At 43.7% G+C, this 25448-nt stretch overlaps 1 protein-coding gene across 5 annotated transcripts in view; it reads left to right on the top strand.

The window, feature by feature from the left end:
* Window positions 1–1052: 1052 nt before the first annotated feature.
* ARHGAP4 (Rho GTPase activating protein 4) overlaps window positions 1053–25448 on the top strand; it is a 144166-nt gene continuing 119770 nt past the window's right edge. For 2 of the 5 annotated variants that reach the window (XR_012235005.1, XM_073590779.1), the window contains exon 1: window positions 1054–1675. Coding sequence is in view for 3 of the 5 variants with exons in the window: in XM_073590779.1 (XP_073446880.1) it covers window positions 1615–1675 (61 nt within the window). In the remaining 2 variants the exon portion in view is untranslated. Of the gene's footprint in view, window positions 1676–25448 lie in introns of all 5 variants that reach the window. The other 3 variants (XR_012235006.1, XM_073590780.1, XM_073590781.1) reach the window with 3 other exon arrangements.

Genomic DNA, 25448 nt, shown 5'->3' with positions numbered 1-25448 from the left:
GCCGGTATACGGGCTTAAAAAGCTTTGAAAAGTTTCATGATATTGACAGAACTTGAGTCAGCGTTAAAATGATGGGACTTTTTTCTTTCTCACGCCATTTTCACACAGCTTCAACAAAATAATGACAAGTGGCGGCATTTTCTACGCCAAAAATCTTACTCCAGCAGGGCCTGGAGTATGATTTGTGGTGAGGCGAAGGCCACTTGTACAGCGCTCCTGATTCCTGATGGGCTGCTGTTCAGATTTGATCTCCTCTTCAAGACCGGTGTCAACAATGCCCTATATCGGCCTCATATTTTGGTTGTGCCTGTATGTAGATTTAGGCTTCTTGAGAGATCTGACATGTATAGAGGCTGAATTAATGCAATGCAGATCAGCCCCAAATCTTAAATGGGGTGTATGAAATTGCAAAAGCATGCATTCATTATACAGGAAACAGCGCCACTCATCTCTATAGGCTGTTTCTGGTATTGCATTCAAGTGCATAGTTCATTCTTGGCTCATCAGAACAACAAATGAGATGTGATCCCGAGGTTGACATATTTCTTATGTGAGTAACAAAGTCCTGTAAGACAAAGAAAACCACATATAGGAAGTGTTAGACAGGACAATGAATGACATGCATAGGAAGCATGGTGAGAGATCTAGGGTCAGATGGAAATCTATTCATTGTCTATGAGGAGCCCACAATGCCCTGTCTCCCAGTGAGCTGCAGCATGCACAGTGCCATCCAAGCTACAGATGATCAGCCCACAATTCTCCAGGTCTGATTGGTCCACACATGGGGAAGTGTGACTGTGATGAAGAAGATCACACTGACTGTGAATAAGATGCTGCTGACCCAGGAGGAGGGGGCAGAGCTGGCACATCAGACAATGCACATGTATAGGGGCATGCATATATACTATGCATATATATGTGTGTGTGACTCCTCCTGCATCTGTACATTGCTGGCCTTGCTTCATTAATAAATCATTATAGACATGAATAGAAGGGAGGAGGCTGCAGAGAGGAGCAGTGCATACAGATCAGGAGACAGGCAGCAGGTAGAGCACACTGACACATATATAGCAGGAGGAGGATGTCGTCCTAGAGACAGCTGGAGACACACAGATATAGAGACAGACATCAATCTGTGATCACACAGAGACAGCTGAAGAAGAGGAGGAGGAGGAGGGAGGCGGCGCCTGTGTGCTCAGCTCTGTGCACTGCTCTCAATGCAGAGGACACTGGCAGCACTGGACCCTGGCTGCAGCCCACAGCACTGCACCTCTGTGCCAGGGCACTTCCTGCACCCAGTTATCCTCCTGCCAGCTGCACGCATTGCACTGCACACTGTCAGCACATCACCTCGCCCTGGCACCTCCTGGCACAGCATGAAGGTGCAGAGTCCTTTGCACTGTGATCTGAAGCTGCTGTGTAGTGTCTAAGGTCACACAACCTTCCCTTCCCCAGGACTCTGGACAACTCCATTCATCAGGGACTGCTAGTGAAACATCGTTTTTTGGGGGGGTCTTTTTTTTCTTGCTGAATCTGAGCTCATGGATAGGAGGTGGAGGCACTGGCAGTGATATGACAGCAGAGCCAGTGAGTGCCAGGTACTGAGGAAAAGAGATGGCATCTCTTGGGAAGCCAAGGAAGGACAGAACTGCAGACTATGAAAGTCAGTTTAAAGGTAAGAAGGGCTGAAAGAAAGAGAGTCTTTGTTGGGGAGGCGTTAAGGGGTTAAAGCGGATTAGGGTAGAAGGTTTATGGGGAACTTGTATTATGACAGAGGCTGTGGTTAGGCAGAGAAGTGTAAGCGTTTCCTGAATACATAACCATGTAGAGCATGCTATGTCAACGGAAGAGCGGGGATTACAGAATGACCAATTTGCCAGCCATCAATATATTAGACCACGTTGCTTCTGTGCCCGTGATAATGGTCATCTCATTTGCATGGGTTTGCAGTTTTTTGAGTTTTGGTTGAAAAATAATGATCCGATTTTTTTTTCCTACCGTCGTTATGCATAATAAAATTTTTCCAAAGCGGTAGACTTTATTACGCACCTTTAAGTGCTCTGCACTAACTGCCCTGGACTACGGCGCATTGTGCATCTGTCCTGTGTCTGCAGCTGTATGTGATTTCTGACTGCGCCAGGAGCTGGCTGCTGTGTTCTTGGACTATCTGTAAAATACCAGGCTCGCATCACAATGGTCGAGGTCAGACGGGACCGCAGACAAAACAATCTGATGGTATTCGCTCCAAAGTTCATTGTGATATACAAGCCTTCATTAGAATATACCCTATGAATCCGTATTACGTGAGGATTATTATTCTCCGTAGAGCCCCTATCCTGACCCGTCTCATGATCACGATATATGTATTTACAGCATGGGTATGGTCAGATTGTGCAAAATGCTAATTTATGTAGTGGAAATATTTCCATTAATTAGATGAATAGTAGGCGTTGGAACCGGGTAGGTGACCGCAGATCTTGTAGGTATCTAAGTCATGGTGGAATACAATAAGGGCCATTGTGTTGGAAACCTGACAGCCATAAAATAAGTCTTTCTTGTCTTCTGGGAGGGTCTTCAGGTTTTGCATTGGCTTCTTCATGACTTCAATAATTGCTTCCATCCTTCTCCACCCATGTTGTCTTCTTCCGCTTCTCTGTTGAAGCACAGATGTCTTTGTCAATGAGTTGGGTCTTCCCATGGACGCCACAAGATGAGATGAAGCTCAATCTAATAACTTTTGAGATTTATTCCAAGGATCTCCCAACAAGTTACACCAATCTTTTCTAAAGTCTTCTACAATTCCAGAATAATCTCTAGAGCTTCTGTCCAATTATTCTATCTATTAGAGAACTGAGATGACGTTTTATTAGCTATCGTTTCGGAGGGAAACCTTATCTAGCCATATAGGGAACGTTCCCACGATCAGGAACAGTAGCGTTTTTGACGCACTGTATTTTCGCCTCGTCTAAACTCTGTGTTCTACATTATGTACTTTTCTTTTAGAACTATGCGGATTTACCGCACCTAATGACAATCTATTCAGGGAAAGTACGGAGAGTAGACTATCGTCTCCGCTACCTGCGCCGCAGGTGAGTTTACGCAGTGCTAAAACGAAGCACAGTGGACATGGGATTTCTATGAATCCCATCCACTCTGTATGTAATGTAGAATGCAGTGTTTTGGACAGAGTGAAAATACGCTGCGTCCAAACGGTATTTTTCCTGATCGTGGGCACGCAACCGTATAAATAGGTGATCATGTAAAACCGGTAACACGCCCTTAAGCTGGGTTTTCATATATCCGGCCATGTGGCTTTTTTCCCTCTCTCCAATGTGTCCATGAAACGCCAGAGGGAATCTGATGTGAGAACAGATCCCATAGTTTGCAATGTGATTTCTCACATTCATCGTTGTTAGGATTGACACATTGCGTTTTTTTCACTTTCGCTCACTCATATAGCAGTAAAATGGTGAAAAAGAAGGATGGGTAGTGATGGAGCGGTTATATAGGAGCTCCTGGCCTTACACTGTTGCAGACCACTCTTGCTTATAGAGGGAGATTCTCCTCCATGACTGTCATATGGACGGGGGATATCTTTATATGACAACCCCATTAAGAGCAATTGCACATACTTTGGGCTATTCTGGCTTCTACTTTTAGGCCGGGGTCACACTTGCGAGTGCAATGTGAGAAACTCGTGCGAGTCCCTCGCATCAATACCAGGAACTCAGGACCAGAGTGTGCGGCTTCATGTCTTTCTATGCAGCCGAACGCTCCTTTCCCGAGTGCCAGCGGCAGTGTCGGGTATTGATGAGAGAGACTCGTGCGAGTTTTTCGCATTGTACATGCAAGTGTGACCCCCGGCATTAGGGTATATTCCCTCTGAGTTCTTTTCGTTCTGGGTTTGGAGCGTATTCTGCACCGAAATCCATTTGAAATACACCCACAGACCATCTTTTGTTATTATATATTTTTTTATGTGGGAATTCTTTATTGCCATTCATATTAATGCAAACTTTTCTTCTGCAAATTTGAATATTCTTTAAAAGTCTTTTACCCATGGAAACCACAATGGATGACTATAGACGGGTCAGCCCCAAGAAATGCGGCTACTCGGCATGCTGACCCACAGCAGTTCAAAATGCAAACCAAGGGCAGAAATTTGGGGGTCAGTCTTAGGTTTCTGATGATGGTTCCAGGGGAAATTCATATTGATTCTTTTCCACATGAAAAGTGACGCCGTGTGAACGTACCCTGATCATTACCCCCTGCTGATCTTCTTGGATCTTCACCTACGAAAGGAAGATTCTTTGTTGTTTGTTACTTTGTGTCATTTGTGTGATGTTTGTAAAATATTCTAAAACTTTCCACAAGTTTATAAAACAAAAGAAAAGATACAATCGTTTTATAAATACACTCTACAACATGGTGATAGAGCAGAATAAAAGAACAATAATTTTTTGGAAATGTGATTGATGTCCGTTCCTTCGTCTTTTTGATGCTTCTTATGTTCCTACAGACCTTGGACTCCTGTATCTCTGCAGTTTGCACTTTGGATGGTTTCCTTTGTAGGATGTCTACTTCTACATGAAGTACAAAACATATCAAGATGTTTACAAGAAGGGTTTATACTAGTGATGAGCGAACGTGTTGAGTTAAGGTGTTATCTGAGCATGCAGGGATTGGCTAACAAACATGCAGTCCCTGCATGCGTTTCGTCTCTAACAGCCAAGAGACATGGAGCCGCGGAACTCGAACAGTTGCACTAGTAGACTTGTAGGGGTACTACCACCTTCAAAGTAGCTTCTGATTGCACATAAAGATTTTTTTACTCGGTATTACCAGTGGGGGTGTAATATGATGAGGCATTGAAGAGCAATGGGCCAATATTCTCTTCCTGCACATTGGCCCCTACTCTTACTGTCCTCCCTAGCAATAGGGTATCCAAGAAATATTTGCACTTGTTTTGTCCATACCATACCCTACTATCAGAGACATGTATAACATCAGGCTTGGACTGGCCCACTGGAGAACAGGAGAATCCTCTGGTAGGCCGCCCCTATGAACAGTGCTAATGAGTAATGCTATTACACTTGATTCACAATTTGCAGAAAAAGGTAGAATCTCATCATTCATTAAACAAGCTGGCCCAATTCAGATTACATAGAAGCACAAGTACTAGGGTCAGGTAGCTGAACGGTGGGCCCTGAGAATCAAAGTTCCTGGTGGGCCTTTGCCAACACTGTAGAACATAGACATATTAAATGTTGTAAAGATTTGGGTTTTAGCTTAGGTTGGCCCCCTATCCTCCATGGATGATGTGAACGTGAGGGACTTTCCTTCTATAAATGCAGCAAATTTTGTAAACAAGGGAGGGAGCATTGGCACATTAGTCATGCCATCCTTCTTTTCTTCCAGGAATAGGATTTTGGGCTAGTGAATAAACACTGAACTTCTATGTGCAAGGAAAGGGGGGAGGCTGGTTTGTCTGAACCTGGAGGAATGTAACATTTAGATTTTTACTACAGTGCCCCTTTTTTAAGTACACCCCAGCATGCCAAGCAATCCAGGGTTGTCACATGCAATGTTTATCGACCATCTACTGCACTATAAACTATGAAGTCTCATCCATAAGTTGTACCCTGACCTGTGGATTTCTTTTTTGTCTTCATGCCACCCGTCACTTACGTGTATAAGCGATTTCGTCTGCTGCTATCCTACATCTCGTATGTCACCGGCGGTATTGCTACTGTATGACAAAGTCACCGTTGTGTTGACAGAAATGAATGACATGTGAGTGAATGAGTCAGGGTACGGTGGTTTATACATGTGACGGGTTAGAAAAGATCTGAGCAAGTAAACATCTAAGTGCTATACTGCCAGACGTCCATGCTTGCAAAATAAATCAGTTTTGGTTTTCTGCTAATGATATAAAGAATAAAAAACATTTTTTTTATACTAACTGCTTATTAAAAAGGATTCTTTCACTGAGCGCAGCCGGTAATATAAGCATATTAGATACCCTATCGACGGCTGCGTAATTCTTCTATGCTATTTCCAGCTGTGTATATGAATGACCCATGGTGCCAACATTTGTGCTGCCCAGTGGCGCAGCATGGGTTGCCAATGTCTAGGGCAAGGCTAATATTGCGCCCCCTAAGGACCTGTGCAGAATTTTGCACACAGGTCTTCTGTCTCTGTTCCACCCGCCAGTGGTGCCACCTGATGTTCAAAGTGGACAACATTGTCCATGACCACTCTGCCTTCTGTTCCCTGCAGAGTACCCACCAGATATAGGTTTGTGCCCTTCATGCTGGATTTGCAAGATGCAAACAGCAGAATACAGACTGCTCTCTCTGACACCATGTATCCTAGACTTCAGAGTGAATCAAGGAGAAGAGATCAGGTGTCAGGTTAGGGACTATTTGTGAAAATTCTTGCACCTCTTTCTCACCACCTGGGAGTTTCAGATCATCTTCTGGAGAGCATTGCAGCCGCATTCAGTTTGTGGGTCTGTCCATTCCTATTCTAATTAATCGTCAGATGCAAGAAGTGAAAATGTAGGAATCCTTTTCCGGCAAACAAAAAAAGGCCGAAGCTGCTAGTTTCATCAAGACCTTATTGAGGAACTGATCTATGAAAAGTGATGCAGCAAACAAAAATACCCTGCAGATGCATTAGGGAATTTTGGAGACTTTGTAATTTTTCAAATTTAGCTCTGTGAGATACTGTCTATTATAAGAAACATCTCCTTAAAATGACCTCACTTATGAGCAGCTTCTTCTACTCTCTCCTGCCTCTTGAACTCACCATCTACTCTGAAAAAAAGCGGCTCAACTCCATCTTGCTCAAGACAAGATGGACTATCAGCACAGTGAGAAGTCAAGTTACTCCTCCTATCCATACTCTATTGAGAGGGGATCGGGGAGAAGGAGTGAGAAAACAGAGGGAGAGACGGAAAGATAGTGCTGAGCTTTCTAACAAGTCCTTGACCTCTCCTCAGACCTGGATTCACCTCTACACTGCTCCATGCTTCTGCTGTTTCTTTTTTTTTTTGTTCTAACTGAAGAATAAAGCGAAAGAATTCATCCCAGTGTGCTGTGTGTGAAGACATCATAGCAGATGGTCTCTTCCCACCATCTCAGAGTCAATTAGAAATTACGAGATAGAACTTGCATAGAGTAATACTGGTGAAAATGCAGGATACAAGCTGATGAAATGGCAAAAGTAATGTTATTCCCCATGTACAGCTTCTTCAGAAAAGTTTCTTGAAAGTACAATCACCATTTAAGAAAAATTAAAATACTTGTTTCTCTCATGGTGAATTCTACTTTAAGGAAGTGGATTGCATTTTAAAAGCTAGGAGTCTTGGTGGAAGTGTGGGCAAATTGTAAATGTCCATGGAGATCTGTGGCACTACTATACCTACATGAAATCATACATTTTTCACAATGGTCATATTTATAGCAGTAAGCCAAGGGGTTTGTATGCAAGAAAACTATAATTGGATCTTCTTCTATGATTCATACTTGGCGCAGTATGTTCCCAGTTACAGCTGCCGTTAAGTCACCTTGGACCAGTTACATGATAATATTTGGTTCAGGCTCTGTACTATTTTTTTTATAGGTTTAACTAGAAGTTGTATTGCTGACACAAACGTCTAACAGAGATTCCATAGACCGCAAGCCAATATTGTAAAATCCCCAAAATAGCATATACAGTAGGTGGTAATAGAATATCCATGAAGGGCTGCTTTTACATAGGCTTGACTTCAGTTTATAGGGTTTGTTTTATAGGGCTATTACATGAGTAATCATAGGAACTCAATCTGAAGATGTCTCCAGTAATGAAGCTTGGTGAGACAAGTGCCTATCTATAGACTAGTGATGAGCGATCGTGCAGGAATAAGGTGTTATCTGAGCATGCTCTGGTGCCAACCGAGTGTCTTTGGCGTGCTCGAATAATATCCTCGAGTCCCCGCAACGGAATATCGGAATGTCTCATGGCTGTTCAGCAGCCTCAACACATGCAGGGATGGCCTAAAAAACAGGTCATCTTTTCATGTGTTTCGGCTGTCTTAACAGCCACAAGACATGTCTCCCATATGTGTGCACGTGTCGTGTGCTTCACACAGTGTTTAGTGCTGTAAGATATCATATATGTAAGTATTTGTGTAAGAATTCAATATTACAATACTGATGTGCTCCATGCAGTGATCTCCCGGCATAGGACTGTGGCATAACCTGGGACCTGCAGTATTTAGAAAGCTCTACCTACAGTATTATCTTTGAAAAATAAGTCTGTCAACACTTTTTATATATGGTATGACTGCAAAGGCGCTTGTCCCCCAATAAAAATGATATTTTTTATATAGCGATCCAATGGGCCTGTCAGGAGAAATCTAGTGGAGAAGCCATAGGAAAATCAGTCTGGAAGTGTAGTGAGGGCGTGTCTGTACACTCAGACTACTGCTTCTCAGTACACTGACATGCCCCCTTGCACTTCCTGCCTGATTTGCATACAGTTTCTATGCTACATTTCTCCTAACTTGAATATCTGTTCTTTACACAAAAGGTGTCATTTCTATCAGTTTACAAGCGCCTATCCGGCTATACCACTACTTCCACATGTAAGCATGTGCTGACAGCTTCCCTTTAATGACCTGTTCATGAATGGAAACCAGGGCTGTGGAGTCGGAGTCGGAGTTGTGGAGTCGGAGCTCATTTTGGTGGAGTCGGAGTCGGTATAAAATGGACCGACTCCGACTCCTAAAATATATAATAAATTGGGTACAGTGGTTCAATGCAGAATGTGCTGAATATTTTTTCATAGGAATTTGGGAAAGTTATGAAATGTCCTATAAATGGCTGTTCTATTCCTGATGTAAGGCTACATTCACACAAGAACAGGTTCTTGCTATTGTAACGGACAATGCTTCAAACATGATAAGTACAATTAAACTGATGAATGAGAGTAATGAACAACAGCTAGAAGAAAATTTAGGATTCAGTGTGTTTGAGATGGAAGGCCACAGTGCTGTTCATGGAACTGAGGAGCAAATAGATATTACAACAGAAGAACAGCAAAATTATACTTTAGAAATAGATGATCTTGTTGAAGCTGCTTCAGAACACTTTCATATTCATCACATGCGCTGTGTTGTGCACATGCTGCAGCTGGCAATAAGAGATAGTCTGCAAGACAGACATGCTGGAAATCTGATTGGAAATTGGTTATTGCTGCCAGAACCCCTAAAATTGATTCCATCTTGAAGGGACGTGCTGGGAAAGGGGCAATTGTCGATCAAGCCACTCGGTGGGGCAGCACTTATTTAATGATTGAGCGATTGCTTGAACTGTAACCGTTTCTTATAGATATGGCGAACCTTCAGGTAACCCTAAATGAAGGTTAATGGACACAGGTGGCTGAATTGAAGGAACTGCTTAATCACCCATTTACCGTGACTAAAAAATTGCAAGTTGAGGATTTAACTCCTGGCATTTTCATAAGGGAGTGGAAGAACTTGCTATTTTGCCTGTCCCAAAGAGGAGGTTTAATCACACATGGCATTTCTGCTTCAATGAAACGGAGAGAAACATAGCTATTGGAAAATGAAATTTTTCTGGCAGCTGTTTATGTGGACCCAAGTCATCGTATACTGCTTGATGATCAACAGCTTACTAAAGGAAAAGAAGCTCTGACTGAGGTAGCAGTTAGTATGAGTGGCCTACAGGAGGACTGCCAGGCGCAAGAGGACTTGGGTCCTGCCAGTGCTGCTGCTGCCGTATCTTCATCCTCATCAGATGAGGCGTTTGACTTTGACAAGTATTTGGATGACATGGAGCAGGCAAAGCGTTGCCGCAAGGAAAAAGATTTCACTCCGTCTCCTATAGCAAGCAGATTGACCATATTTCAGCAAAATGTTTCACTTGCTCTCAAAGAAATAGAAAAATTCAACCGTTCATCAAAACTGACTGTGCATGAGGCAATTCCTTTATACCCGGAAATTGTTAGAGGTGTTGCCCATGTGGTTACGGCTTTGTCTCCAACCCAAGTTAGTGTAGAGAGGTTGTTCTCTGGCCTTAAAATTATTAGGTCAGATTTGAGGTCATCTATGAAGGAGGATCTGATGGAGGCAATTCTATTTCTTAGAACAAATTCATAAACTGCACAAATGTTATTTAGTATGTTTTTGTTGAAAACTGTTTTTTGCCACTTACATAGTTTATTACATAGTGTTATATATTGTATGTGTGTATATATATACATACATACAATATATATATATATTCGATATTACATAGTGTATTACATATTTACAATTTATTACAGTTTTTTGTGTTCTAAAGTTGTATTCCAATAAATATATATTATGTTCTATCTAAATATCTTGATTATTGTATCATAAAAATGATTAAATGTCTGATGCTCACATTGTACTACAATAAATTTTTCACTTAAATATAAGCAATATAAGTCGGAGTTGTGGAGTCGGAGTCGGAGTCGGTGTAAGGGAAATTGAGGAGTCGGAGTCGCAGGTTTGGCTTACCGACTCCACAGCCCTGATGGAAACAGTACATGAATTGAGAATAAGAATTATCTGTATTTTTTGTTCATTTTTAGCTTCGTTGTGTTTCAGTTTGTTACTCATATTTCAATGTCTATACTCATGGACGCTTCTCGTATACACGTAAAATATGCGTCTCTGTAGCTGATCCCTTTCCTCTCCTTTTCTCGTTGACTCTCTGACTTTCTGTTTAGAATCCATCACACAACATCCGGTGGAGCACGCTGCGCTCTCTGTATACTATGTTATGTGTAGCAGTACGCCCATGAGAACATAGACATATGCAGTGGTTCACAGACTCCACATGGCAACGCGTTGATGGGTCTGAGCTGTAGCACCAGACACGGCTGCATGGACATGGATCCTTCTGTGTGGGTGCCATGGGGCTGCTGATCAGTAGGAATCAAGGGGATCAGACCTCATTGTCAACTTATCCATAGATTTGATGGAAAATTTACCCCAAGCATCAGCAGAATTAAGGACCTGTACCTCATTCTCTAGATCCTTAATTGCAGAACCCAAAAAGTGCTACCAATGCCTGCTTCATGAAATGTTGAGGAGCTCATGGTGCCTTGTTCTGATGATCGGTATGGATCTTGGTGATCTGCCACACATTAATGATACATCACTGTTGGAATGCCCTCCAAATCCTATACGATTAACCTAAAGAAGGGGCTGCAGGTCTTTCTGAGTGCAACTTGAATGAGGATGATGATGAGTTGTACCACGAGGCTGCACAGACAGTAACAAATGTCACCATGTTGTTAAAGATCAAAGTAGTGGTACGGCTGTATAGGCGTTCACCCCCCTATAAAAATTACACCTTTTTTTTGTAGAGATCTGATGTGTCAGTCTTGAGAAATCTAGTATAGAAGCCGTATGTAAATCAGGCAGAAAGGTGCACTGGGGGCGTGTCAGTACACTGTGACAGCTTCTCCCTACAGCATTGACACGCCCCCAGTGCACTTACAGCGTGATTTGCATATGGCTTCTATGCTAGAATTCTCTTGACTGATTCATCGGATCTCTACGCAAAAGGCATCTTTTTTATAAGGGGACAAGCGCCTGTACAGCCGTTCTAATACTTAAAAAAAACAGGTTCCCTTTAAAAGAGAAAATATGTAAAGCAGGAATGTGAATATCCACATATTTTGCTGTAAAACAAATATAAACAAGTGATGCCTACCAGTTATAGCATACTTTCCCTTCAAGGGGACAAGCTCTACCCAACACTTATGAATAATGTCATTGATGGCCTGCAGGAAGCATGTGTCATGAGCAATTTTTGGGTATAGGGATCTGCTCTATGCATGTGTTAGTTAGGGCCAGGGAAGGGGGATGTGTGCACAAGGGGTTATCAACTGGATAAATATTCTGTGTATATTCCCCACACCCCTCTTGATCATAGTTTACAAGCCTAGAACAGAACTTTGAACTGGTTGCATATCATATTTTACACATTCAAATTGCCATCTTATCACGTTGCTGTTTCCTCAGGTGACCAAGGAGGGAAAAATATTTCAATGTGATGCCCAGAACATGGTCAATAGTGAGGGGTGCAAAAACAATTTTTGTAGAACCAAAAGTTAAGTTTTTAAAGTTACATAAAGGGGCCACTCAGCTCACTTGATGCGTCATTGTTAGCAAATCCTCATATTCCTTAATGTTACAGTTCTGGATCATCTTTATTTAAAACTGTGCATTGAGCTGTTCCTCCTAGAAATGTGTGTTAATTCACACATGGCTGTTGCCACAGAGTCGTGTCCTTACAGTCTGCACGGTCAGCACTGATAGGAGGATGTCGAAGCGTGCAGGGACACCCCCCCCACTCAACTGTCAATTTCTAGGAGGAATAACAGAGGTACAATATAGAAATCCCAAAAAAAGTTGCTCCAGCATTGAGGCGTTATGATGAACATAAAGGATTGAAGGCAGGTTGTTTTTAAATGTGTTGTCCGGTGAAAGCAAGTTACGGTACCTCGCCATAGGATAGGTGACAACTTGCTGATCGTGGAGATCCGACTGCTATGGCCTGTTTCACACTTCCGTTTTTTGATGTCAGTCAAAATCCGCCAATTTTCGAAAAAACGGATCCGCCAAAAAAGGGGCGGATCCATTTTTTCCCCCATAGACTTACATTAGCGGCGAATCTTGACCGACGGTCGTCCGTCCCACCCGTTTTTTGACGGATCCGTCAAAATTTTAGCGTCTCCCGGGCGGATGGGACGGACTCTGCAACGTTTTTTCCACTAATTTATATTGCGCATGCCTGGCAGATTCACTGGAGCAGGGCTTTTAACCCCTGAGTAGCGTTCCAGAACAGCCGTGCAAAGAAAAAAAATCTCTCTCTCTCTATCTCACTCTCCTTTTTTTCCCCAGACTCGTTCCTTTAAATTTCGGTCACTACCTGCTAAAGCGGATCCGTCCAAAAACGGATCCGGTGGCATCCGTTTGTGTCACAACGCTAACGGATCCGTTTTTCTCACAACCTGGCGGATTTGGACTGACGTCAAATAACTGAAAAGTGAAACAGGCCTAAGACGGACCCACATTTGGGGACTTGTATTCCCAGTTAAAAAATGGAGCCATAGGTTGGATATTTGACTACTGCTTGATCCTGTAAGGGGCTGCTGTAAAAAGCTGAGCGGCAACCACGCCATAGGAAATGCATGGCGTGGCGGTCAAAGATATAATAGCGGCGGTAAAGGCATAAAAGGGACCAGTTCTGCTGATCGACATTTAAAAGTTTGGTGGTTGAACCTGAGTTAGTGTCTGGTGTAAAACACCGACACAGCTGTCAAGTGACCCGGACCAGGGGCTCTTTTCCTGGCCCTAACACTAAGTGGCGCCCTAGCTCTCCCTGTTCTCCGGGATACTTCAAATGGCTAAGACGCTGGGGCCTCCGCCCTTGCCTTATCTCCTAAGTTAGCCCTCTGTCTGTTCTCTTCCCCCACCCAGTGAAGAGGGGGCGCTACTGTGCACCTTGGTACACCAACCCAACCAACAAGGCAACACAAACAAGGGGTAACTTAAAACTCCATTAAACTTTCTAACATGGCCGATTAACTCCTGTTCTGTCAGAAGAAATAAACACGTTTAGTAAGACGGAGAAGTGCTTCTTCTCAGTAGGAGCAACAAGACACTGCGGTCTTCTGGCTCCACTCCGTCGCGGTAACCACATGACAACGGACTTCTCCGTTGGTTGCAATGTTTAGAGCTCCCAGGAAAGTCCATTGAAGAGAGAGAATTTTCCAGCTCAAAAGTTCAGGTCCCCATTGTTTTCAGTGGGGTTCGGGTTCAAGTTCAGGAACAGTTCTAGTACCTGAACCGAACGTTGGAATAAATGGCACCAAGTGGCACCAGTGTTTTATGGCTGCTGCATTAGCCAGCTTGTTGTATAGACTTAGCTTAAAAAGACATTTGGATGTTCTGTGGGTGACCGGTGTCGCACTTCTTGAGAGGTCAAGCACTTTATTAAATCTTATTATTAATAGGATGTTTCATTTGTCCTGCTGATTTGGCCATAGACGTTCACTGCGCACAAACTTTGTGACAAGAATACCGTATGGAAAGTCTTTCTGTGTGTACTTGCATGTGTGCGTACGTGCCACAGCTGCTGCAAGAAGTGTGAATGACAGGAAGTGACAAACGGAGAGCTTCCGCTGCAACGCTTCACTGCTGCTTACTCACCTCGCTCACGTGGTCTTCTAATGGTCTGATTTTTCATTTAAAAATCTGCACTTTTTGTAAAAAAAGATAATAATTTTGATAACCCTGTCCATGAGTCCTGTTAGGTCCTCAGGCTAGAAGTCTTATTTATAAGCCAGGACAGACAGTTTCTCCCACTCTGGTGGACCAGCTCTGGCCATATTTACATAGATGGAAATTGATTTGAATGGATATGGTGTAATGCCGCATTTCACCTTCAGGGGGAATTATAAAGGTTTGATCAGCTGATCACCCAGTCTCCTTGTCTTCATTAATTCCTATTAGTGATGAGCGAGTATACTCGTTGCTCGGGTGTCCTCCGAGTATTTTGGCGTGATCGGAGATTTCGTTTTTGACGACGCAGCTGCATGATTTGTGGCTGATAGACAGCCTGAATACATGTGGGAATTCCCTAACAAACAGGCAATCCCGACATGTATTCAGGCTGTCTAGCAGCCGCAAATCATGTAGCTGAGTCGTCAAAAACTAAATCTCCGATCACACCAAAATACTTGGAGGACACCCGAGCATGCTCGGGAAAACCCGAGGAACGAGTATACTTGCTCATCACTAATCCCTATCCATGATATAAGGCATAACATCCCAATCGCTGGGGTTCCGACCGCAATAACAGCCACTGATCCTGAGATCCAGGGCTCTTCGAATGGAGCGCTACTTGATTAAGCACATTGCCGCGCCATTTATTTTTAATTGCACTTGCCAAGTGCTGCGCTCAGCTGGTCTCTGGCAGTGCGCATGATCAACCACCGTTCCATTCACACAAAGCTCCTCAGAGCCCCAGTTCTCAGGATCGGTGGAGGTCCCAGTGGGCAGGCAGTAAGGCATAGAACCTCCAGATGAGAAATTTGCAGTGCCATTTGCTTTCATAATTTAAAAGGGTTGTACAAAATTATATGAATATGGCTGCTTTTAAAAAAAAAAAAAAAAAAGTCTGATCGCTGTCTGCAGATATTGCTGCTCAACCTCAAACCCTTAAAGAGTAACTAAATTTTAATATTTTTTTTTAATGATTTTGTCTGACATGGAAAGTTATGAACTATTGCAAATAAATTAGAGGATTTGTCATCATTCCTGTAAAAAAATAAATAAATAAAAAAATACATGTAGTGGCTTTTAAACCTTGGCTTTTCCCCAGTTTACTTACCTGCCTTCTTCTGCATTGATATCAGAATGTGCTCATTTGGAGTACAGCTGATGGCAGTGATAGGTCACTAATAGAGATGAACGAACCCGAACTATAAAGTTCAGGGTTTGTAACAGACACTGGTGCTAGACTCTGAAGTGTGTTTGGAGTTCTGGGAGAGCGGAGAGAAACTCTGTTTCCTTTGGCAGTCCCCTAGCCCTTACTACGACCATTTCACAGCACCAAAGTTCTGGTTCCCTTTGCCGTTTTTACAATTTGGGTTCTCGTACAAGTTTGAGCAGAGTTCTGGTACCAGAACCAAACTAAAGGACTAAATGGACTAAAGTTTGGTCGAACCAGGTGAACTTGAACATCCACAGGTCCGCTCATCCCTTGTCACTAACTGGTGATTCGCTGCTGTGGGAGAGGAGGAGCAGACGGGCTGAGCTATCACTGCCATCATCTGTACTTCAGTACGTCCTAATATCAATGCAGCTGAAGGGACACAAATAGACTGGGGAAAAGCCATTTACATGCTTTTTTTTTTTGCAAGAATAAAGACAAATTCCCTAATAAAGTGGTTTGCAGTTTCAGAACTTTACCTGTTGGACAAAATTATTGGAAAACAAAGTTTAGTTACTCTCTAAAGAGAGCTGAATTGCAATACCAGCTCATTGACAAATGTGGCGCTCTTCCTGTTAGAAAGTAGCTATGTTTCCCAAAATGCTGCACACCCGTATAATGGCATAAATCATACACATGTCCTTTTCATGTAAGCTGAAGTTTCACTGGTGGGACCAGGACATCAGAAAATACAGAAGTATCCTGCTATAAAACGACATAGGGTGTGATTTTTGTAGTGGTACCATGCACGGTCAGCACTGTGCTACGTGAGCAGAAGGTCCGAGATGAGCGCTTTATGGGAAGTGATATGGTTTATAGTTACGGAACTAATAGTTGGCACACTGCCACATGCTGAGTTTTTCTTGTAACCGAGCGTAGATATACTGTATATATACAGGAGCTTCTGACTAAATTAGAATATCATCAAAAAGTGAATTTATCTCAGTTTTTCAATACAAAAAGTGAAACTCATATATTATATAGAGTCATTACAAACAGAGTGATCTATTTCCAGTGTTTATTCCTGTTAATGTTGATGATTATGTCTTACAGCTAATGAAAACCCAAAAGTCATTATCTCAGGAAATTAGAATACCCTAATTATCAAAAAAACACCTTATTTGCCCAACTCTAAAATCATACGTAAAAGGTACAAAGTAGGTGGTGATGCTGCTGATCAGGTACTTTCTGGGCTAAAGGTCAAAATATTAGGTTAAAGTTGGATGAAACCACTGATTATGGTGGAACCAGATGACCATCTACTTTGTAATTGGGTCTCCTGATGCATATGATGGCCAACAGCTATCTAGAGTGTGTGGAAACCTTTAGTTATTAGACATTGTAAAGCCCCCCATACACTTTAGACTAATATTGGCTGATCCCACTAGTATCGACTGGTTCAGCCAGTGGTCTAATGTGTTTGGGGATCTCTGATGGATGGTTGTCGGTGGAGTTAAGGATTTGGCATGTCTGTCTGCCGATCATTTTGTTCTCTAGACATTAGCAGCCACCAGTGGAGTCTGGCGGGACTGTCTCACTGAAAACAGAGCAAGGGTTCGGGAGAGTTGAGATGGCCTCCAACTGAACCATCCATTAGCCGATAGCGGTCTAATGTGTGTGTGCATTGATCAGATGTGTGTACATCAGATAAAAGTTGGCCAACCCCACTAATGTCAGTGTAATTGCCTGACTTCTTTGTGGTGGTCTTTCATCTTTTTTGGGCAGAAATACACATTGAGTAGCTGACAGCCGAATGATCGTCTGGTTGACAGCTCCGTCTCCTGTCTTTCTAGGAAAGCTCGGCTCTAGTGAACATCCCTGAGTTCCCAATGAGAGAGCTGCTGTCAGGCATGGACAAAATGAATCGTCCATGGGAAATCCAACTGGATGGATCCTTCTCTCCCCCAACATCATCTTGTCGGGAGTCCTCATACACAGTAGACTGTCAGCTGATCCCACTGACATGGGCAAGATCGCCCAACTTTAAACATGCATGGAGCCCTTTAGGGTAAAGAAGAATGGGGCACGTTGGATTTTAACCCACCTGATCCTTTTGTTCATGCTGCCGCTTTTATAGAATGTGCTTATTCCTTATACTGACATCACGTTACATTCACAATCCTGGCTTCAGAGCTGAACTCTCCCAGTATTCCTTATCCTGGAACTTTAATATATAGACCACAGTCTTGATATATTAATGCCTTAAAAGCCTAACTGAGGCTCGGGTAAGCTGTATGGGAGGAGTCTGACAACAAGTTGATGGATTTTTTTTTTTCTAGGAACAGACAGCAGAATTATGAATGTAGCTCCGGGGAATATAGTACAGGTTCAAGATCAATACAAGATAAATAACTCAATATATTTACAGAGTGACTTAATCTTTTACATAGTGTATAACTATACATATATTGTGGGATGCTGCTCAGATATGCATACACCTAATTCTACAGGCAATTGCTTTTTAACTCCTTCAGTCCTTAGTGTTTGTAGTCGTTCTCTCTTTCCGTGACTTGCTTGTTAGCCACAGGGCAGCGTCTTTGTAATATTTCTTCACAGGCTGATGCTGTACAATAGTGGTTAGCGCTTTGTCTGCTGTACAGACCTGTGAGAGCCTGTCTGTTACCTCATCATGTGCTTGCTGATGCTTATCTATTCTGTACAGGATCTTGTCCTACTTCTCAATAGCTGCGTAGTGGCCTACAACTTCCTCTCTAGTCGCACAGCGATGGCTGAAGACATTTATGGTCTGAGGGCAAAGTATCATGTAATAATTGCTTTATGGACCAGGAAATCCCACCCTTTTGCTTTATATACATACACATTAACACTTACCTTGCTAGATTTCCTGGCTAATTTTAACATAAACAGGTTCTTATGTTCACATCAGTGGTCTTCCTGAATCAAGAAATGGCTTACAATGCAAATCCCTGTGTCCTACTATACAAGGATCCTGACAGAATGAATGTACCATCAAACTGTGTGGCAATATTATATTAGCACAGTATGATAGTATTATCTAAATGCAGAGTTATTTCACCACTTTGTGTTCTTATTTATGTACTCTATGTTAGTGTTATTTGAGCGCAGTATAGTGGTATTATTTATCTACGGTATGTCAGTGTTTGAGTGCAGTATTATTATTATTATTTATATAGCGCCATTAATTCCATGGTGCTGGTACATGAGAAGGGGTTACATCAAAATACAAATATCACTTACAGTAAACAAACTAACATCGACAGACTGATACAGAGGGGAGAGGACCCTGCCCTTTCGGGCTTACATTCTACAGGATGGTGGGGAAGGAGACTGTAGGTTGGGGGCTGCAGTAGCGCCGATGGTTTTGAGGTGGTCGTCACACGTTGTAAGCTTTTTTGAAGAGATGGGTTTTCAGGTTCCGTTTGAAGGATCCAAATGTGGTGGATAACCGGACGTGTTGGGGCACAGAATTCCAGAGGATGGGGGATATTAGGGAGAAATCTTTGAGGCGATTGAGAGCAAATAAGTGTGGAGGAGAGAAGGAGGTCTTGGGAGGACCGGAGATTACGTGAGGGAAGATATTGAGAGATTAGTTTGGAAATATATGGAGGAGAAAGGTTATGGATGGCTTTGTAGGTCAGTGTTAGTAGTTTAAACTGGATACGCTGGGAAATTGGGATCCAGTGAAGGGATTTGCAAAGAGGGGAAGCAGGTGTGTAGCGAGGTGAGAGATGAATTAGTCGGGCAGCAGAATTAAGGAGGACTGGAGGGGTGCGAGAGTGTTAGAAGGTAGGCCACAGAGGAGGATGTTGCAGTAGTCGAGGCGGGAGATGATTAGGGCATGCACAAGCATTTTGGTAGAGTGAGGGTTGAGGAAAGGACGGATTATGGAAATATTTTTGAGCTGGGGGCGACAGGAGGTGGCGAGAGCTTGGACGTGCAGTTTGAAAGACAGGGCAGAGTCAAGGGTTACTCCGAGGCAGCAGATTACCGGTACAGGGGAGAGTGATTTAATTTATTGTGATAGATCAGGCAGGGAAGGTATGCAGGATGGAGGAAAGATAATTAGTTCAGATTTGTCCACATTGAGAGAGAGGAAGCGAGAGGAGGAGAAGGAGTTTATGGCTGATAGACACTCTGGGAACCTGGAGAGTAGAGAGGTGACATCTGGGCCAGAGAGGTAGATCTGAGTCTCATCGGCATATAGATGGTACTGGGAGCCATAGGACTTTTTGAGTTGTCCCAGGCTAAGGGCATAGATTGAGAAGAGAAGGGGTCCTAGGACAGAGACTTGAGGGACACCAGCAGAGAGGGGGCGAGATGAAGAGGTAGTATAGGAGTAGGAAACCCTAAATGTGCGGTTGGTAAGGTATGAGGAGATCCAGAATAGGGTAAGGTCTTTGACATCAAAGGATGAGAGGTTCTGTAGTAGGAAGCAGTGGTCAACTGTGTCGAAGGCAGAGGACAGGTCTAGAAGGAGGAGTATAGAAAAATGTTTGTTAGCTTTGGCTGTAAGTAAGTCGTTAATAAGTTTGGTCAGGGTAGTCTCAGTGGAATGGTGGGGATGGTAGCCAGATGGTAGGTTGTCGAAGAGCGAGATAGATGCAAAATGAGAGGAAAGATCAGCGTGGACGTGCTGCTCAAGGAGTCTGGAAGCAAATAGGAGCAAAGATATGGGGCGATACTTGGACATGGTGCTCGGGTCAAGGGGTGGCTTTTTGAGGATAGGTGTCATTGTGGCATGTTTGAAAGCAGAGGGGTAGGTACCAGAAGTTAGTGATAGGTTGAAGAGATGGGTTAGGGAAGGGATAAGTGTAGTGGTGAGGTTGTGGAGGAGGGGGAATGGAATGGGGTCGATTGCACAGGTGGTGAGGTGTGATTTGTAGAGATGAGCAAGCTCTCCTTCATTGATTTTGTAGAGAGAAGTTATTTGTGATATTTATATCCGATATGTCAGTATTATTTGAGCACAATATGGTGGTATTATCTATAGACTGTATTATTTCATCACTTTGTGTTCTTAATATCTATGTACACTGTCAATATTATTTGAGCACAGTATGGTGGTATTATTTATATTCACAAAAATATTTGCCATAAACCCCATAATTGGGTGCATATGAGCAAAAAATAGAAGTGATAAATATGGTTAAATTAAAACTTACTTTTTAATTTATGTACAAATAAAATATTTTATCAGGTTAAAAAGAATAGGTACTATGAAAAAAGGAGATATGTATAACTCTTAAAAGATATGAATAGCAGGACAAGTTTTTGTAATTCACCGTAATATTTATATAAGGTATATCAGTATTATTTGAGCACAACATGGTGGTATTATTTATGTATGGTATGTCAGTACAATTTGAGTATAGTATGGTGGTATTATTCATATTCTGCATGCCAGTATTATTTGAGCACAGTATGGTGACATTATTTATGTACTGTATATTAGTATTAATTATACAAAGTGTAGTAGTATTATTAATGTAGGCATATCAGTATTATTTAAACAGTGTCATAGAATTATTTACCAGGAAGACAGATGATTCTGTCGAAACGCGTTGTGGACTAAGCAATAAAGGAAGAATTTTAAATTCATCATCCCTTCTCTTTGCGCTCCTTCTGACCGGGTTTCATCTAGCTCCATAGAATTATTTATGTACTAGATTGCAGTATTATTTGAGTACAGTGTGGTGGTATTATATGTACTGCTTGTCTATATTATTTGATTACAGTAAGACAGGACTGCCAGCAGGAATTTCAGGGCCCCTTACTGGCAAAATTTTCGGGGCCCCTTGAGACTCTGCTCAGGCTCCACCCCAGCTCCGTCTCCACCCCTCAAACCTACCACAGGCCCACTGCCCTCTCTTGGAAAAACTCCACTTCTGCACCATGTCCTCACCAATCACACATTAACATTTCCCATCAAGCACCAGATCACATACATAGCCATCATCTTTTGTTTTAGCCAAAATATTTATTTTAAGCTTCCACCACTACAAGATAGACTCTGTAGGTTCCCGTAATGGTAGTTCCCTTTGTACCACTCCGCAGTCTCTGTGCTTCCTTGGAGCAACTTCCCACCAGCAAATTCAGAGACAAATTATTTCCAAGGCATCAGAAACTGGTGCCTTGGAAACGATTTGTCTCTGAAGGTAGACTCTTTTTCCAGGACCTTCTCTACTTTAACCTATTGCACATTTCTTTAAATATCCGATACTCTTTTTTGATATATTTTTATTTATTTTGAGAACGTGTCATATACATTTTTTAAAATGACGAATAATATCACATTCAAATACCATCACACCATGGCTGTGTCACATATTACCACCACATAGTGACTGATACAGTCACATACAGGGGATAAATACCGCCACACCATGACCAGACCACATATTACCATGACATAGTACCTGAATAACATCACATACAAAGAACAAATACCCTCACACCCTGACCAGACTACATATTATCACTACATAGTGACCAAATAATATCACATACAAGGGACAAATACCACCACACAATGACCAGACCACATATACCACCGCATAGTAACTGAATAATAGTTTTCCTAAAAGTTTTCATACCTCTCTTGATCCCCTACAGGCGCAGCTGCACTTCTAGTGTACTCCTGGAGAGTGCGGCATATATATGCCAGTGATGGTGCATACGTGATGACGTCATCTCGTATGCGCCATCACCAGCGCATCACAGGAGAGGCGGAGGGACCCCCTTGGAGCTGCACAACAGTTCTGTGGAGCTCCGAGGAAGGTGTACTGTGCTAAAATGTGCGGCGGAGCGCAGCGGCGCATACTACATTATTATACTTTGGGGCCCGATGAACAGAAGCACACTCTTCAGCTCACCGGCCCCATACAATAGTAAGGGCAGTAATGCCGTGATGGCATCCCTGCAGTAAGGTAGTATTATTTAGGCTGAAAACATTGTAAGTAGTTAACTCAGTAAAGACCCTTTGACAGCGGCAGATAGGCTGCCAAATGAGCGCTCAGTGATTGGCACATGTAAACAAGGCAGCTGACAAACAAACAAAAGCTCACTTGTCAGCTGATTGCATCTTCTATGTTGCCTAAAAAGATCATGGATTTATGCAGTCTCTATTGGCCTTCCTTACAGAGCTCCGATCAACCTGTTATATCCTTGATTATCACTTGTTATTGTCTTAAATTTGTCAACGTAAAAGGAATAAAAACCAACCCTTCCATATGCCCTGTTAGGGCTTACAGACATCATACAGGGTGATCCTCCAGGGTGGGTCTTGTACTGGCACTGGAAGAGCTGGCACCTCTATAAATTTCATGGAAATCTTTGTTTATATTTTTCCTGGGGCTTCTGTATCTGTGTGTGTACATATGTGCAGTGGGTTCGAAAACGATTCAGACCCCTTTAAATTTTTCACTCTTTGTTCCATTGCAGTCATTTGGTACATTCCTTTAATGTACACTCTGCACCCCATCTTGACAGAAAAAAACAGAAATGTAGAAATTTTTGCAAATTTATTAAAAAAGAAAAACTGAAATATCACATGGTCATAAGTATTCAGACCCTGTGCTCAGATACTCATATTTAAGTCGGTTAGCCAATCGCCTGCCAGCAGGGGATATATCAGGCGTCTCCCACAAGGGGAGGACGCCTGGTTTTTGTGTGAAGTCCTTGCACTAATTTGGCCGCCTATAGGGTCCCTATAGGTTCTCCCTCTGTCCTATACTTGTCCCAGCCTTTCCGTCTCTGCCTCTGCCTGTTCTCCCTGTCTGCCCTCCGTCCTGCCTGGTCCATGTTTCCTAGTCTTCGGTTCTGATCCGCTCCTTGTGTCTGGCACCTTCCCTGTCCAGTTCCCTTGCCTGCCGTCTATCTCTCTTCCTCATTTCCTCTGGTACTGGTTGCTTTGTATATCACCTCATTCCGTACTTTGGTCCCGGTGCGGCCTCTCAACCCTACTTGTGGTCTCTCCGGTCCTTCGAGCCGCCCCTCTTGGTTCCAGCTGTCGCGGTGTCTGATCTCCCGCGGGCCTGCCCCAAACGGTCCCTGTATAGGGGTCGGTTCCACCTGGTGCGCTCTCCCCGGGGGCCTCAGTTCCGCGACCCAGAGGGTCCACTCTCGGATGCTGCCGAAACCCCTGAAGCGTCACAGTATAACCAGGCCATGGACCCCGCTGGAGCCGCGGCGGCCACGCAAAAGGAGTTACTTTTCCTGCGGGAAAACCAGACCCGGATAATGTCCTTCATGAAGTCCATGGACACCCGGCTATCCGCCCTTCAAACCACTGATCCAGGGCACGCTCCCATGTTAGCCGGCCTCCAGCAGGAGCTCGCGCAGCAACGCGACGCCCAGTCCCACATCTTAAATTACATGGCGTCCGTCGATGACCGTCTACTTTCCCTACAGTCCTCGGCGGCCGCCTCTGTCGAACCCCGGGTTCCAGCATCTCACTCGCCACCTCGCCTGGGAAAGCCCCCCAGGAATAGCGGGGATCCCACGCTATGCCGGGGCTTCTTGAACCAGTGCAGACTGCACTTTGAGCTGTTACCCCTGTAATACCCCTCCGACCGTGCCAAGGTGGCGTTCATTGTGTCCCACCTTGAGGGAGAGGCTTTGGCCTGGGTGAGTCCTTTGTGGGAGAAGGATGATCCTGTGGTCTCTAGTATTCAGAATTTTCTTGACATGTTCCGCAAGGTATTTGACGAGCCCAGGCGGTTGGCTTCTACTATTGAGGCTCTGTTTAACCTCCGTCAAGGTTCGCTCACCGTGTGGCAGTATGCCATCCGCTTCCGGACACTGTCTTCAGAGCTTGGGTGGAATAACGAGGCCCTGGTGGGAGCTTTTTCGAGGGGTCTTTCTGGCAAAATAAAAGACGAGCTTGCTGGACAGGATACTCCTACCACCCTGGAAGACCTCATATCCCTGGCCACTCACATAGATCTCCGGTTTCTCGAACGTTCTCGGGAGGCCGCCAGAGAGAGGAGACCCTTTAGGCTCTATCAAGCCCCCATTCCACGTTCCTCCGCACCCTCTGCCAGTTCCGCCCCCGAGCCCATGCAAATAGACCGTGTTAGATTGTCTGAGCAACGGCGCAGGGAGAGAATGACGGAGGGCCTTTGTCTGTATTGCGGCGGTGCCAATCATTTTCTGCGCACCTGTCCTGTGCGACCGGGAAACGCCTCCACCTAGGCCAGGTAAGAGAGGCCTCCCTAGGTGACTCTAATTCCTCTCTGCCCCTTACCATTTTGGCTTTAATTATTCTAGGTTGGGAGCATAGATCTGTGGATGCGTATGTGGACTCAGGTGCGGCTGGTAATTTCATTCGGCTTGAGGAGGTTGACAAGTTCCAGATTCCTGTGGTTACCTTGGAAAACCCGCGTGCGATTGCCACTGTGGATGGCAGACCACTTCCAGAGCTCATCACCATGGTTACGGCCGAAGTTGAGTTTCAAGTGGGAGCTCTTCATCTGGAGAAGATAGCTTTCTACGTACTGCCCAATTTGTCCCACGCCGTCCTTCTTGGATTACCCTGGCTCAGATTGCATGAACCCGTTCTGGACTGGCGCTCTGGGGAGATTCTGTGCTGGGGCCTGTGATAAAACACTCCGGGATCGCCTTTGCTGGGGTCAAAGGTCACGTGCGTTCAGCATGAAACTCAGGCGCAGAGCTGGGATTCGGGTATAACTGACACTGGGTCAGGTTTATTAATGGTGAAAGCAATGCATAAAGGAAATAAAACATAAAACAAATCCTTGCCTGTCCGGCACTAACTAAACAAGGTACAACCTAACTACCAACTGGCGGGCTTCTCCCGTCCAGCCAAACCACAGTTGCAGTGGGCACTGCTTTCACTCACATGTGTCTCTCACACAGACAGGCTCTCTGTGTTCCCAGGCTGAGACCCTCACACAACCACCTGGC

Source organism: Dendrobates tinctorius, unplaced genomic scaffold, assembly GCF_039654945.1.
Source record: "Dendrobates tinctorius isolate UK_male_01 unplaced genomic scaffold, ASM3965494v1 ptg000120l, whole genome shotgun sequence".
Taxonomy (NCBI): domain Eukaryota; kingdom Metazoa; phylum Chordata; class Amphibia; order Anura; family Dendrobatidae; genus Dendrobates; species Dendrobates tinctorius.
Note: the sequence above shows the minus strand (reverse complement) of the source record. Positions and strands in the feature narration are given on the sequence as shown.